Source organism: Acomys russatus, chromosome 25 (genome assembly GCF_903995435.1).
Source record: "Acomys russatus chromosome 25, mAcoRus1.1, whole genome shotgun sequence".
In the NCBI taxonomy this organism is placed as follows: Eukaryota; Metazoa; Chordata; class Mammalia; order Rodentia; family Muridae; genus Acomys; species Acomys russatus.
In genome coordinates, this window is record NC_067161.1 from 12677826 (window position 1) to 12691810 (window position 13985).

The 13985-nt window shown below is 55.5% G+C and overlaps 1 protein-coding gene across 1 annotated transcript; it reads left to right on the forward strand.

The window, feature by feature from the left end:
• Positions 1-442: 442 nt before the first annotated feature.
• On the forward strand, positions 443-6226 carry Tekt4 (tektin 4). The gene is made up of 6 exons (XM_051167617.1): positions 443-1066; positions 2857-2927; positions 3257-3400; positions 3778-4000; positions 4719-4873; positions 6005-6226. The coding sequence occupies exons 1-6, from the start codon at positions 533-535 to the stop codon at positions 6219-6221; spliced, it is 1344 nt and encodes a 447-aa protein (XP_051023574.1). The 5' UTR covers positions 443-532; the 3' UTR covers positions 6222-6226.
• The last annotated feature ends 7759 nt before the right edge of the window (positions 6227-13985 follow it).

The window sequence follows — 13985 nt, forward strand, 5'->3', positions numbered from 1 at the left end:
TATGTAGCCCTGACCAGGCTGGAACTCACTATGTAGACCAGGCTGTCCTTGAAATCAGAGAACTCCACTTGTCTCCGCCTCCTGAGTGCTGGGATTAAACGTATTTACCACTCTGCCTGGCCAATTTTTTTTTTTTTTGAGACAAGTTCTTTCACTGGCTTGGAACTCGTCAAATACAATTAACTCTCTCTGCCTTCTCAGTGCTGGGATTGCCAAATGTGTGCCAGCACAGTCACTGTTCTGTTCTGGGACTCAAACCCAGGTTCTTGTAAGGCAAACACTTCTGTCCTTTTAAGTTATCTCCCCAGCTGCTGTGGGGGGCCCTTTAAGAGGGCAGTTCTACCCTCTCCCTTTGAGTAACCTTGTTGCCCAGCAACAGGAGGCAGTTGGTGTATACAGCGTTCCTTAGGCAACCAGGAGCCTTGCTCAGAACAGAGTGGCCAGTACTGCCCCTCTGATCGTGCCTGGACGACTGCCCAGTGACCCTCTCTTCACGTACCCGTTCTTCCTGCTCAGCGAGGCTCTGAGCACCATGGCACAAACAGACGTGCTCTTGACCAAGGAGCCAGTCCCACAGTCGATACAGGCCTGTGAGCTGCCGCCCAAAGTGTATGATGTGGCTTGCAACACTGGTGCCTACACGTCCTCAGGTCTGTCCACTGCTGGCTTCCGCACAGCCAAATACCTGATGGACGAGTGGTTTCAGAACTCGTATTCCCGGTACCACCAGGCCTTTATAGACCAGGACCACTCTGAGCGGGAGCGGCATGAGAGCAGGCAGCTGGCAGCCGAGACCGGGGCACTGGCCCAGCGCACGCAGCAGGACTCCACACGAAAGGTCGGAGAGCGCCTGGAGGACATGCATTGCTGGAAGTCAGAGCTGCAGCGAGAGATAGAGGATCTGTCTGCTGAGACTGACCTGATGCTAGCCCAGAAGCTGCGGCTAGGGCGTGCCTTGGATGCCACCTCTGTGCCCTTCTCCATCGCCACTGACAACCTGCAGTGCCGAGAACGCCGCCAGCACCCAGACCTTGTCCGGGACTACGTGGAAGTGGAGCTACTGAAGGTGCAGCAAAGTGGCTCAGGCCCAGAGTTGCGGGGCAAACTCTGGCACTCATAGATGACATAGGGCCTCAGGGTTCACACAATGCTATGCCCCTCTGCCCAGCAGGGCCCCTGGTCCTTTGGACACAGGAAGATTGGGGGTGGGGGACAGTTAATTTTATTTTATTTGCGTTGAACAAATTGTTGCGTAGAATTGGGGTTGTGTTTGGATAGTGAGAACCCAAATCTTTTTTTTTTTTTTTTCCTCCACATGGAGTTCCTGACTTCCAAATAACTTTCTCTCTTTTGGGATTCCCTGCAGCCCACAAGATTGCAAAGACGTTAAGTCTGACCCTGAGAGTTTTGTTGTTGTTGTTGTTTTGTTTTTCTGAGACAGGGTTTCTCTGTGTAGCCCTGGCTGTCCTGGAACTTGCTGTGTAGACCAGGCTGGCCTCGAACTCAGAGGTCTGCCTGCCTCTGCCTCCAGAGTGCTGGGATTAAAGGTGTGAGCCACCGCCTGGCTGAGGTGGTGTGTGTGTGTGTGTGTGTGTGTGTGTGTGTGTGTGTGTGTGTGTGTGTGTGTGTGTTAGGCTCAGCCATAGGCTCCCCCTGTTTCACCATACCCCTTGTTGTGGTATTGGCTCCCAGGGTAGAAAGCCAGGCTAGCCAGTGTGGAGGACTATGGCATCTGCTCCTTCTGTCCAGATCACCACAAAAGTCTCCTCCTAATACATACACATTTATAATCCCAGCATCGGGGAAACAGAGGTAGGAGGATTTACAAGTTCCAGGCCTGTTTGAACTACATGGCAAGAGCCTTCAAAAAACAAAACAAAGCCGGGTGTGGCGGCGCACGTCTTTAATCCCAGCACTTGGGAGGAGGCAGAGGCAGGCGGATTGCTGTGAGTTTGAGGCCAGCCTGGTCTACAGAGTGAGTCTAGGACAGCCAAGGCTATACAGAGAAACCCTGTCTCGAAAAAGCAAAACCAAAACCAACCAACCAACCAAACCCGACCACCTCCTCCCCTTGTTAGATACCTCTCCTGCCCGACTCCCGCAACCCAGCATAGCCTGCTTTGGGCAACCTTGTATGATTAGGGGGCCACTCAACCTGGGTACCCCACAACTCAGAATCCCTCAGAGCTGGAACCTCCTGCTGTGGGCTTAGGCCTGTGGGCGATGAAAGATGGAGAATAAAACAGCCAGGCTGGCACCTCAGGGAGCCCCTGTCATACTCCTCAGGCCTTGCCCACTGCTGAATAACTAAAAGTATTGTCAATGGTGCAGAGGCGGGAAGCTGATGGAGGACACAGGGCAGTGGAGATCAGCCCCAAATGGACTTGCCCATGAAAGAATTCCTGATACCCAGAAAATGTTGCGGCAAAAGGGGACCTAGCCTACCTATTCTTGGTGGGCAGTGGGTAGCAGACAGAAGGCATCTGACTTCCTATGGGCTTGGGGTCCTCAGAGGTGGTCTAAGGCCTGAGATAAGGCTGATGCCCTTCAGTGTCTGTGAGAGTGTTGGGGATGGATGACCCTAGAGCCTGGACAAGTGTCACGGGTGACCCAACAGCCAAAAGACATCCCTAAAGGAGACATTTACAACATGCCAAAGCCACACAGAATGAACCTAGCATGAAAGGGCTGGACTCATAGCCCTTTTTTCTGGAAAAAAAAATTAGGGCAAAAGTCAATGGAGGCAAGGCCATGCTTTGACTCCTGCTGTGTACCTCGGGGGTGGGGGGCTGGGGAGGCCCTCCTGGGGAGGCAAGGCAGGGCTCTGTGTCTCAGGTGGGACTGTCTCATCTTCAGGAAACCGAGCTCATCAAGAACATTCAGGAACTCCTGAAGAGGACTATTGCACAAGCCGTGGGCCAGATACGGTGGGTCACAGCAGCCCCCGGGGGACCTGAGGGATGGATGCCCCCGAATCTCGGCCCCAAGGCTTGGTCAGAGGTGGGAGGTGGGACAGTTAGGGACTGACTTTGCCTCAGAGGTCAGAAGGGTTTTGGATCATAGCTAGAGGGATGCAGACATTGCTCGGCTGGGCATACACAACTATCTCCACTTTTGTTTTGGAACCTGGGCACTTCTGGCCATGGGAGGCCGCCTGAGTACGATGTGGAGCTCCCTGAAGCTGGACGGGGGTGGGGGGGCTGCTTCCCAGTGCTCCCTGGTACACAGTGGGCCCTGGACTTCCCCTCTCCGCTAGGCTGAACCGGGAACATAAGGAGACCTGTGAGATGGACTGGTCAGACAAAGTAGAGTCCTACAATATTGACGAGACCTGCTCCCGCTACAACAATGAGAGCACCCAGGTGCAGTTCCATCCGCATTCCAGCAAGTTCGAGGAGAGGTAGGCTCCTAGGCCCCGCACGCGGTTTGCTTCTGTCACCCTCTTGGCTTTACTTCCAAAATATGAGGGGCGGGGGGGGGATCTCCCGCCCTCGCGGACTTGGTCCAGCTCTCGGTGGGAAACATTGTCTGACGCTGAGGTGTAGCCCCTTACTCAAGTGCCTGGCACTCACAATACACACAAGGTTGGTATCCTGTGGGTGGCGTGTACTGCGTTTCTGCTCGCGGCCAGCAGAGGGCAAGCAACCGCCACTAGAGGCCCAGGAGAACCACGGGATCTCTTTGTGAGGGGCAATACCGGCGTACACTGGGGATCGCCGACGGTGCGAGAACCTCTGGGTGGCTACTCCCTGACTAGGCCTCATCCTCCACCCTCAGTGCCTCCACGCCTGAAACGTGGGCCAAGTTCACTCAGGACAACCTGCTTCGAGCCGAGCGCGAGCGGCTAGCCTCGGTTAACCTGCGGAAGTTAATCGACTGCATCCTGCAGGATACCGCCGAGGACCTGAGGCTTCAGTGCGACGCAGTGAACATGGCTTTTGAACGCCGCTGCGAAGAGCTGGACGACGCCCGCCTTAAGCTACGGTACCACCTGCAAAAGGTGGGCCGGCGGCAGAGCGCGGCCGCCTTTGGACACGCCCACCTGCCTGGGCACACGGGCCTGCCAGCAAGCCCACCCGATGCTTAGGGCCGCCCACTCACACCTGTGCTCACACCCCCCCCCCCGGAACGCCCACCTGCTGCCACTCAAGCCACGCCCATTTCTCCGCTGGGGCTTGGGTTCCCTTAACCGCAGGGATAGAGGTTGCTGAGACCAGGGGTGCTATCTACCCCTAAGCTCAGTCACGACCTAGCTTCAAGGGCTCCTCTGTGACCAGCTCACCCAGAAGCAGGTGTCCATACACTTCTTTAGACTCCCTGAACTGATGTAAAGGCAATTTTATATTTGGGAGTGGTCTGCTGGCGCAGCCACTGCAGGAGGCTCACCAGCAGGAGCTGCAGGCTGTGGGGACTGGGGAGGAAGGTTGTGTGCGGGACATAATGAGCCTGTGGGGTCCTGTTCTCACGTGGCCAGTCCTGCCTGCAAGACCTGACTTTTCTGGCCTGCGCTGGAGGACAAACTGACTGCCCTGACTCATGGGACCCGCCGAGAGCCTTCTACAGGGCTGGCCCTGGACGCAGCCCCAGGACTCAGTCGGGGCTGGGAGATGAAGGAGCCACTGGTTTGGCCCTTCCCACAGGCTGGGCTGGGGGGTAGATAGGTGCCCTGTTTCCTTGAGGCTTGAGTCTGCTTCAGGCTCACGTGATGCCCTGTACAGACCCTGAGGGAGATCACGGACCAGGAGCACCAGGTGGCAGCCCTGAAGCGAGCCATCAAGGACAAGGAAGCCCCTCTTCGTGTTGCCCAGACCCGCCTTTACCAGCGGTCACACAGGCCCAATGTGGAGCTGTGCCGTGATGCTGCACAGTTCAGGTACCACTGGCTGCTGGAGACATCCTGCGTGGCTGGGTTATTCTTCAAGCCCCTTTAATCTTCCTCAACCCTTGAGGGTGCCTAGAGTCGCTCCCTCCCACAGGATCAGTCCCACATATGAGCAGGCATGGGGGCTGATGGAGAGGACCCTGGCGGCGGGGGGGGGGGGGGTTGAGTGTCAGGAACAACACAGGATCCTGTGCTACTCTGGGATGTCTCACCTTCCTGGAAGGAGCCTAGATTCCTGAGGCCACAGGGCGGAGAGGCCAGGCAGGGCCACCACCCACCCCTGCACCGCTGATGTAATCCTGTGTTCTATGTACCTCCTACAAGTGTGGTGGATTATGCCTTTTATTTGCCTGATCTACCCAGTTCCAGGATGCCCTTCTAAGCAGAAGCATCTGTCTTCTTCCTCCTTCCTTGACTGTAATTTTATTCTAGAAATAACCAAGTCAAGGATGGTTCCTGCCTGGAAACATCAGGATTAGCGCCTGTTCAGGCTGCCATTGCTTATTTTTGCCACAAGGAGGCAGTGTTTCAAAACTCCCTCTCCTCGCTGGGGAGCAGAGGCTCCTTTGGCCTGGAAATAAGCCCCACCCCCTCCTTTTCTTTTCTTTTCTTTTCTTTTCTTTTCTTTTCTTTTCTTTTCTTTTCTTTCTTTCTTTCTTTCTTTCTTTCTTTTCTTTCATTCTTCCTTCCTTTCTTTCTTCTTTCTTTCGTTTCTCTGTGCAGCCTTGGCTGTCCTCGAACTCAGCGATCCACCTCCCTCTGCCTCCCTCAGTGCTGAGATTACAGGTGTGTGCCACTGTGCTGGGCTTGGAGAGCCGGCTCAGTGGTTAAGAGCACAGATTGTTCTTCCGAGGTCCTGTTCAATTCCCAGCAACCACATGATGTCTCAAGACCATCTATACTGGGATCTGATGCCCTCTTCTGTCATGCCGGCATACACGCAAATAGAGCACTCGTATACTAACATAAACGAGGGCCCTTCTTGACTCATGCCTGGCTCCCAGGGATTTTGTAACCTGTAGCCACTTTGGTGGGTTTCCTGTAAACCTTTTGGGGGTCCTGTATAGCTTCACTGCCCCTTCCCTTGTCTCTCCCCTAGCTCACCGCTGCCTCCCCCCGCAGGTTGATGAGCGAGGTGGAGGAGCTGACCATGTCCCTCAATGCACTGAAGGAGAAGCTTCAGGATGCGGAGCAGGCCCTGCGGAACCTGGAGGACACACGCATGAGCCTGGAGAAGGACATTGCGGTCAAGACCAACAGCCTGTTCATCGACCGCCAGAAGTGTATGACCCACCGCAGCCGCTACCCCAGTGTCCTCCAGCTGTCTGGCTACCAGTGACTGGTGGCGGCTGGCCTCACTGTCTCACTCTAATAAAGAGCACCTTAGTTTTTCCACCTAGAGTGCGGTATAGGGCGAAGAGGCAGGTGGCTGTCCATTTGGACCGGCAATTCGCGACTCTCGCACAGCCAGGCTCTGTCCGGGAGTCAGCCGTCCTCCACATCACAGGGAAAACCACTTATCCAGATGAAGCCACTGGTACCCGCCCACAGCCCCACCGAGCCTGCTTTCTCCTCTCTGTCACCAGCAGCTTGAGAGATTTGTGTTTCTGTTATGGATAGTTCATGACTCCCTCTCCCTCCTAACCCCCAGGCCTGAGGCTCAGCTTCTATCCGTTTGATCAGGCCATTTGCTGCACATGATGGCCCTCCTGCTGTTAGCCCCACTCAGAGAAATTATTCAGGCAGAAACCCATCCCAGCCACAACTCAGCACCTCCTAGTGCTCCCAGAATGGAGCCAGGAGGGGAGGCATGCTCTGTGACTATGGCTGGGACTGTAAGGAAGAGGGGAGGGGGCATGACATGCCACCACCACAAGCTACCCACACGGAGACTCCTGACCTCATTCTGGGCCCTGATCCCCACATCTGGTGATAACTGCTCCAGGGGAAATTAATTGCCACATGTCCCCACGCTCACTGCAGAACAACGCCGACAGAGGAGGTTTTGTAGACACAGGAGTATTCCTGGAAATTAAAGCCCAGAGGGGGACAGGAGACAGCTCTGTGTGGGCAGTTGAGGACAGGCAGAGGTTCCTGGAGGTGGTGGCCTGGATTTCACAGTATGGACCAAGGCACTAGTACTGGACCAGGGCAGATGTCGCCATAGTGGGCTGATGGGACCAGGTGGTTTTTTCCTACTCTGGAGGTTCCTCAGTTCCCTGGACACATTGTCCTTGGTGCCCTCTGGGGTTGGACGAAGTGTGTATGCAATGGGGCTTTATCAGGGAGGGTTTCCTGAGGAGGTACATGGCCTCTGAGAGACAGGCCCAGTTCAGACAGAAAGCTCAGCCTGTGACCCTGGCCCTGCCCCCGACCTGCCAGACAACCCCAGACCTGGGCCTTTGCTACCAGTAGCCTTTGTCCTCTCTCTTCAGGCCCTGCAGTCGGGGGTGGGAGAGGCATTGGGTCCTCCCTCCAGTGCACACTGTTCAGAGGACACGTCACCTCCCGTCCCCACGGAAACCATGCCACTTGTCATAGTTGTTGGTCACCACAGCGACAGCCAGAAAGCTGCTCATGCTCTTTGGGGTGCCATTAGAAAATGTGGCCTGGGTGCTGTCAGCAGCAGGATAGTCCATGGGTTTGGAGATGCATGACACCTATGGGGCCTGCACCCAGATACCTTATAGGTGAGATGATAGGAGCAGGAGCTGCAGGGTACTCAGCTGCCCAGGGGCTCCTGAGCTGGGGACCACAGAGCTCCCACTCTTTGCCTTAGGGTGGTATGGTGATTTCTCTCCCAGGTCCTATTCCATGGTCTGGGTAGAAGTGCCAGCCTAGGGAACAGTGGCCAGACGTTTTCCTGAGACAGTGGGTGGTGGCACGGCCTCTTTGCTGTACCCACTCACACACACTCGGTGCCTACTTTCCCTTCCCCCATCCTGAGCATCCTCTCCCAGGGAAGTGGGAGCCATCCAGGAAGAGGATCAAGCCAGCAGCTCCCTGGGTGAGCCTGCCTCTCAGTCTCCCATTAGCACCTCCCACAGAGGCCATTCTGTCCAGCTCATCAGCAGGGCAGGAGTCCTCTGGCTTCCCAACAGTGGTAGCCTGGTGGTGAGATGGTACATAGCCTAGGACGGGGGCAGCATGTCATGTGTTTAAACATTGCCCCCACTGGTGGGTGGGTGTGTCCTACTGTTTTATAACTGGGAAAAGCAAGTCAAGGAGGGTTGGTGTCCACCTGAGATGTCCTCCGGACCTTCTGCTGCACGGCCCTTCATAGGACAATGCAAAGACCTCTGTAGTCACTCAGGTGCAGGCACCGACAGACCAAAGAAAGAAATCTGTCCAGGTCCAGCTTGGTGAGCTGGTGCATTTATTGGGTCACTTATGGGTGGTGTGGGGACCCTAAGGCAGCTGTATTACCTGGAGATCTCGTGGGAGTCCCACCAGCAGCATGGATGACTCACAACAAAACCTAAAGATCACCCTCCCCCCCACCCCCCTCCCGCTCACACCCCAGCCAACCTCTGACTCCTCACGAGGAGGGAAGGGCTTTGTGAAGATCTCTGAGACGTCCTCCTCCAGGAGGGTGGGCCCATATCTGGATCTCAGGAGTCTCAGGCTGAATGATCATAGGTGTTCTGATTCAAGATGGCAGCACTCACATCCAACTTAAAGAGAGGGACGCATAATGCCCTCTGCCCACTCTGGGTTCCTAGATTAAAGCTGAAAGAGGAAACACAGGCACGTGTTCTCTAGGGCTGTGCTGTCCAGGGGCACTTATTGGACCCCTGTGGTGATGTTGCTTCAACTTTTCCTGGGGACACAAAGTCAAACATCTTCTCCCCCCACCCCCCAGATAGGGCACCAACAACAGACCAAAGTATGGTGCCAGAGGGCATAGCTGGGGTACCCCCATTTCTCCAGGTCTAGCTTGGTGAGGTGATGAGTCTATTAGGCTCACCTACAGAGCATGGGTGAGGGGTTATACACAGCTACCCAGGCACACCCTCCACCCAATGGCTGCGTCACTGAATAGTCTCACCACAGCACCAATGACAGCTCATGCCGCCCCAGCCCTGAGGTAACCCCTGGCATTCTACATGCTCTGACACCTCCTGAGCCACTGAGACTGCGTGTAGCTGGGGTAGGTTACACACAGCTGCATGGAGGGATGGGAAGGAAGGGCTGAGATCTCTGGTGAGGAGTGTGGAACCCCCACCCCCATCCCCACCTCTCTTTTGATGAGAGAAGCTCAGCGGCTCCGATCTTGAAGGTCACGTGCAAGTGGCCAGTCACAGCTTCTCTGATGAAGATGGTAAGGGCTGCCATAGTTGGAGAAGAGAATTCCACAACAGCTGGACACTGACCCATTAGAGCAGGTGTGGAAAGGGAGGGCTGTTTCCCAGATTTCCTGGGCCCCCTGTCACCACCAAGGGACCCCGGTGTCTCAGAGTCAACCCTGTGCTCCGTCTATAGCACTGACCAGCAGAGCCTGGATGCAGGCTTCCCTGGGTTGCCCCTCAGCTTCCTTCCAAGCATGCGGCTTTCCTTGCTTATTGGTCCTCCTGTCTGGACCATCACGTTCTTGGAGACCAAGAATCGATCCTACGGCCCCAGCTACAGAAGTGCCGCCCATTCTTCCTTGGACTGGCTGATGCTGGATCTGTCTTTATACTGCTGGCCTCAACCTCTTCCCCTGTCACGCACCCTACACTTAGTCCATACCCTGGACCGTAGACCTCCGAACTCCTGAATCTCACCAAGTTCTCTCTGCTGTCCAAGTTACCCATGCATGTTCCTGGACTACTGACCGCTCTACCAGGTGTGTGAGGAGGAGGGATGGCTTCATTAGTGTTGGGGTGCTAAGTTCCCCACTCCTGGCACCCCAGCTACCCCTTTCTGGCTCAAGCTTCCAAGCTCCCAGCAGTACACAGTAGAGAGCATGGGCTTTGCAGGCTTCGGGTGTTGGGGACAGCATAGGTGTGCATAGCTTCTCCATGGCACAGCAGGACACCTACTGCTGAGTGCCATGTCACCCTGTCGTCACAGTGATGCTGGTGGCTGCTCTCAGCCAGAGCTATTTCTGGCCTGAGACTCTCTGTCCTGTCCACTGAGTCACCCTGAGCGCTGACCGCTCTGCTCAGAGTCCATAGACATATACATCTAACTGGCCAGTCCCCTGGCTAGAAAGACACCCCAGCCCCCACCCCCAGCAGGTATAGACTTGAAAATGCCAGGCTGCTCCCTAGCATTCTTCACTCCTGGAAAGGCCCTTTTCCAACCACCTTACTCTCTGGAAGAGTCCTAAGCCACCTCCTCAGAGAGTGTATCTTCTTTAGGGAACCCTGAGGATGTCACAGAAAGAGGGACTCTGGTGGCTAGAGCTGGCTGGAGCCAGTAGTATCCCTCAGTGACTTCACTGTCTTTTCTGCTACAGAGCCCATACCTGGTCCTATATAGCTGCTGCGCAACAGCCCATTTATTCCAGAGACCAGTGCTCAGACCTAGGGTGCTATCTTTCTCTAGGGGACCACAGAGAGGCCCCAGCCCTGGCACTAGCCACCTAGTTCTTTCAGGGAGATGTCCCTGCTGTTTCCGTTAACCAGGTCAAGCAGAGATGTTTGGGGAAGGGGGGTTGTAGGACCTGAGGGAAGGTGATTCAGTCACTAGGCTTCTGTCTTTACACCTCCCCCTATCTGAGTCACCACAGCTGACAGTGGGTGACAACAGCTGCCCCCAGAGGGGCCTCTGTGTCCTCTGGGTGCTGAGCTGGTGCGAACTGTCCTTTGTGTCTAGCAGTCATGACTGCCCTTTGCTTTCGTTAGCCTGTGCTTACAGGTACACACATCCAGGCCCTGCTCCTCACCACCTGCTCTTCTTTCCTGGCCATCAGAGTGGGTGGTCTAAAGGGGAGCTGCGAATGTGGCTAGACTCCAGCTACACCAAGCTCCCTGCACACTAGTGATATGCCTCCCCCAGCAGGCAGCTTGGCTCCAGGGCACTCAGGCCCTGGGAGTAGTGTGTGGTGTGTTCAGGGACCAAGCATGGGTGAGGGGGTCCTACATGGGTTTGACTTTGAGTTACTGGGGATTGTTGGAAGACCCCGCCCCCACCCTAAGCCATTCCTACTAGGGTAGCTCAGGGACTCAAACCTCTCTGACTAGGAGATGATTGGAATAGGAGCATGGGGGTGGAGTGGGGAGGGAAGGACATCAGAGTGACTGAATGCTATTCTGCCAGGTTCCGTCTGTCCACAGCTAGACACTGTGACCAGGTGAGTCAGTGGCCCAGATTGTTGGGTGCGGCATAGTGGCCCCAGCCTGGGTCCCCTGTACCAGTTTCCTCACCAAGTCCTGTCTTGTGGGGCTCACTATCCAAGACAAGTAGCAAGCTCAATATCCTGTAGCGGAGGGGATGTGAGCCTGAGGCACTGTACTCTACAGGGTGCACAGGAGGACCTCAGAGCCCTAGTCAGGCTATTGAGGAGCCTGAGGCAGGTGGCCTAGGGCAGGCAGGGTGGTGGATGGAGCCCCTTTCCAGCATGCTGCCCACTCTTTGGAGCCAGCCCTCAGCCTATTGGTCTTGGATAGAGCCAGGGAAGCCACAGGCGCCAGGCAGCCTGAAAGGGTTCTTTGAGTGCTGGGTAGAGGGCCAGGCCCAGAGCTGACCAGGCGGGCAGCACTGCCATAATATAGTAACAGGAAGTGGTAGGCGATGTGGGCGGGGTGATGTCTTCACGCCACCCTGGGAAAGCTGGCCAAGATCCCCTCTGCCTGGCAGTGAGTTGATTCTGCCTGCATTGTCTGTTGTGTGGGACCGGGGACAGGGACACCAGGGACTCAGAACTCCAAAAGTGAACATCTCACCACCCACACTGCAGAGGCACACCCAGCTCACCACCTACACTGATGCAGAGGCACACCCAGCTCACCATCCACACTGATGCAGAGGCACACCCAGCTCACCACCCACACTGCAGAGGCACACCCAGCTCACCATCCACACTGATGCAGAGGCACACCCAGATCACCATCCACACTGCAGAGGCACACCCAGCTCACCATCCACACTGATGCAGAGGCACACCCAGCTCACCACCCACACTGCAGAGGCACATCCAGATCACCATCCACACTGCAGAGGCACACCCAGATCACCATCCACACTGATGCAGAGGCACACCCAGATCACCACCCACACTGCAGAGGCACACCTAGATCACCACCCACACTGCAGAGGCACACCCAGATCACCACCCACACTGATGCAGAGGCACACCCAGCTCACCACCCACACTGCAGAGGCACACCTAGATCACCACCCACACTGCAGAGGCACACCCAGATCACCACCCACACTGCAGAGGCACACCCAGATCACCATCCACACTGATGCAGAGGCACACCCAGATCACCACCCACACTGCAGAGGCACACCCAGCTCACCGTCCACTGTCAGCTGTCAGCAGTGGATGAGTGTGGCCTCTTCTTATGGGGACAGCCAGAGATGAAGGTACGCAGTACAGAATGCGCTGGGCTGGGTGGGCATGGGGCTGGTGGCTGAAGTGCCTTTCATAGTACTGTTGTAGATGGCTATTCTTTGGCAGTGGCATCGCTATTGCCCACTTGAGCACCCAGTAGCTGCACAAGCTCTGCACAAAATTGACCCATCGATATTAGATTCCCTCATGAAAAGAAGAGGGGCCCACAAAGCTCTGTGCCTCCCTCAGGATTGCAGGGAATTAACGGTTGCTGGAAGGAGGGGCTAATCAGGTCCTGCCCCTCCCTCAGGATTGCAGATAGGCACTGGGGGTCTGGATTTTTAAAACCCTCACTCTTCCTCTTAGATTTTATGAGCAGTTAACAGTTATTAGTGGTGGCACTCATAGGGCCCCCCCCCACTTCTCCCTAAGGATATATAGGCAATTGAAGACTGCTAAGAGAAAGAGACACTTTCTTGGGTGATGTAGCTGCCTGTGAGTTGCCCATGCTTCAGTAAGTGACCTCAGCTAAGGCCAGTTTACATCATAGGGATGTGGGGAGGCTAGGTGCCACCTCAGGGAAGACTGTCGGTTCTGCCTGTAATGGGCTGTGCCAGGACCTGCCGTGCAGCCCACATGATCTGGGCAGGTGAGGGGGCTGAACCTTGAGGCTGAGTCTGGAAGGTTCAGGAGACAGAAGGTAGCAAGGGGAGTGGGGGATCTGGTATGAGACAGAAGGAGCCTTACCTCATTCTTGGGGAGAGCTGACAGCTGAGCACTCAGGGGTTGAATGGAGCTCATGAGGTCCCCCATATGGAAAGGGCTGGGTATGAGGAAGGTTTGGACATAGGCCTCAGATCCTAGGATTAGACCCCCAGGGAGCCACTTTGCTCTTAGACATGGGAAAAATTAGGGCCACCTTGTCCGGCTCTAGCCCTCTTCCTCTGTGTAAAATGTGTGTGCGGCTGTGGTAAGACATGCCTCAACCTCCATCTACCCTCAGCTTGGAGTGACTGAGGCTGTCCACCCCCTGTACTTGTCTTAGCCCACCCTGGCTAACCCCTGTATGCCTCCTCTCCTCTTCCGGGCTCTTTTCTCACACTCTGACCTCCTCTTAGGGCATCCCTGAGGGTTTCATTTGGTACCTCAAGGATGGCCGGGTTGGCTAGGATCAAGGAAGCCTCCACAGATGCAGGCAGGGACGCGGAAGCATGGCAGAAGTGTCCGGGCTCCTTTCTGTGTTGGCCAGGGCTATTGGTACAGGACAGTCATGGGGTTCCATGTGCCTAAAGTCCCCCAAGCTTTGTCCTGGGAGGCCGTTGGCCCATGTGCCCAGTGTTTTAAGGGTCAGGCCCTGCCCTGGCCTTATTCCTTCCTACATGCCCAAGGACCACAGGAAGGATGAGCTGGGTCTAGGGACTTCTCAAAGCTGTGATCAGCTGGTGGGCAATAAAGATAGGTGGCACCTGCAGATAGCTGTTATGTCCATCCTTGAGAACATGATGGTCCTCTGGCTCACTGTGGTGTCCATGCATGCACCTCCATGACCTCTCAGGACTACTACAGTGAGCCAAGGTTGAAAGCCATGCTCACCTGAATGACAGACAGGTCCAAGGA

What these genes read in the sequence shown, in the direction of transcription:
- Tekt4 (XM_051167617.1), top strand. Translation starts at nt 533, where the DNA reads ATGGCACAAACAGACGTGCTCTTGACCAAGGAGCCAGTCCCACAGTCG. An exon ending in TGGAAGTGGAGCTACTGAAG is followed by an intron (nt 1,067 to 2,856) that starts GTGCAGCAAAGT and finishes TCTCATCTTCAG; the next exon opens with GAAACCGAGCTCATCAAGAA. An exon ending in CGTGATGCTGCACAGTTCAG is followed by an intron (nt 4,874 to 6,004) that starts GTACCACTGGCT and finishes CTCCCCCCGCAG; the next exon opens with GTTGATGAGCGAGGTGGAGG.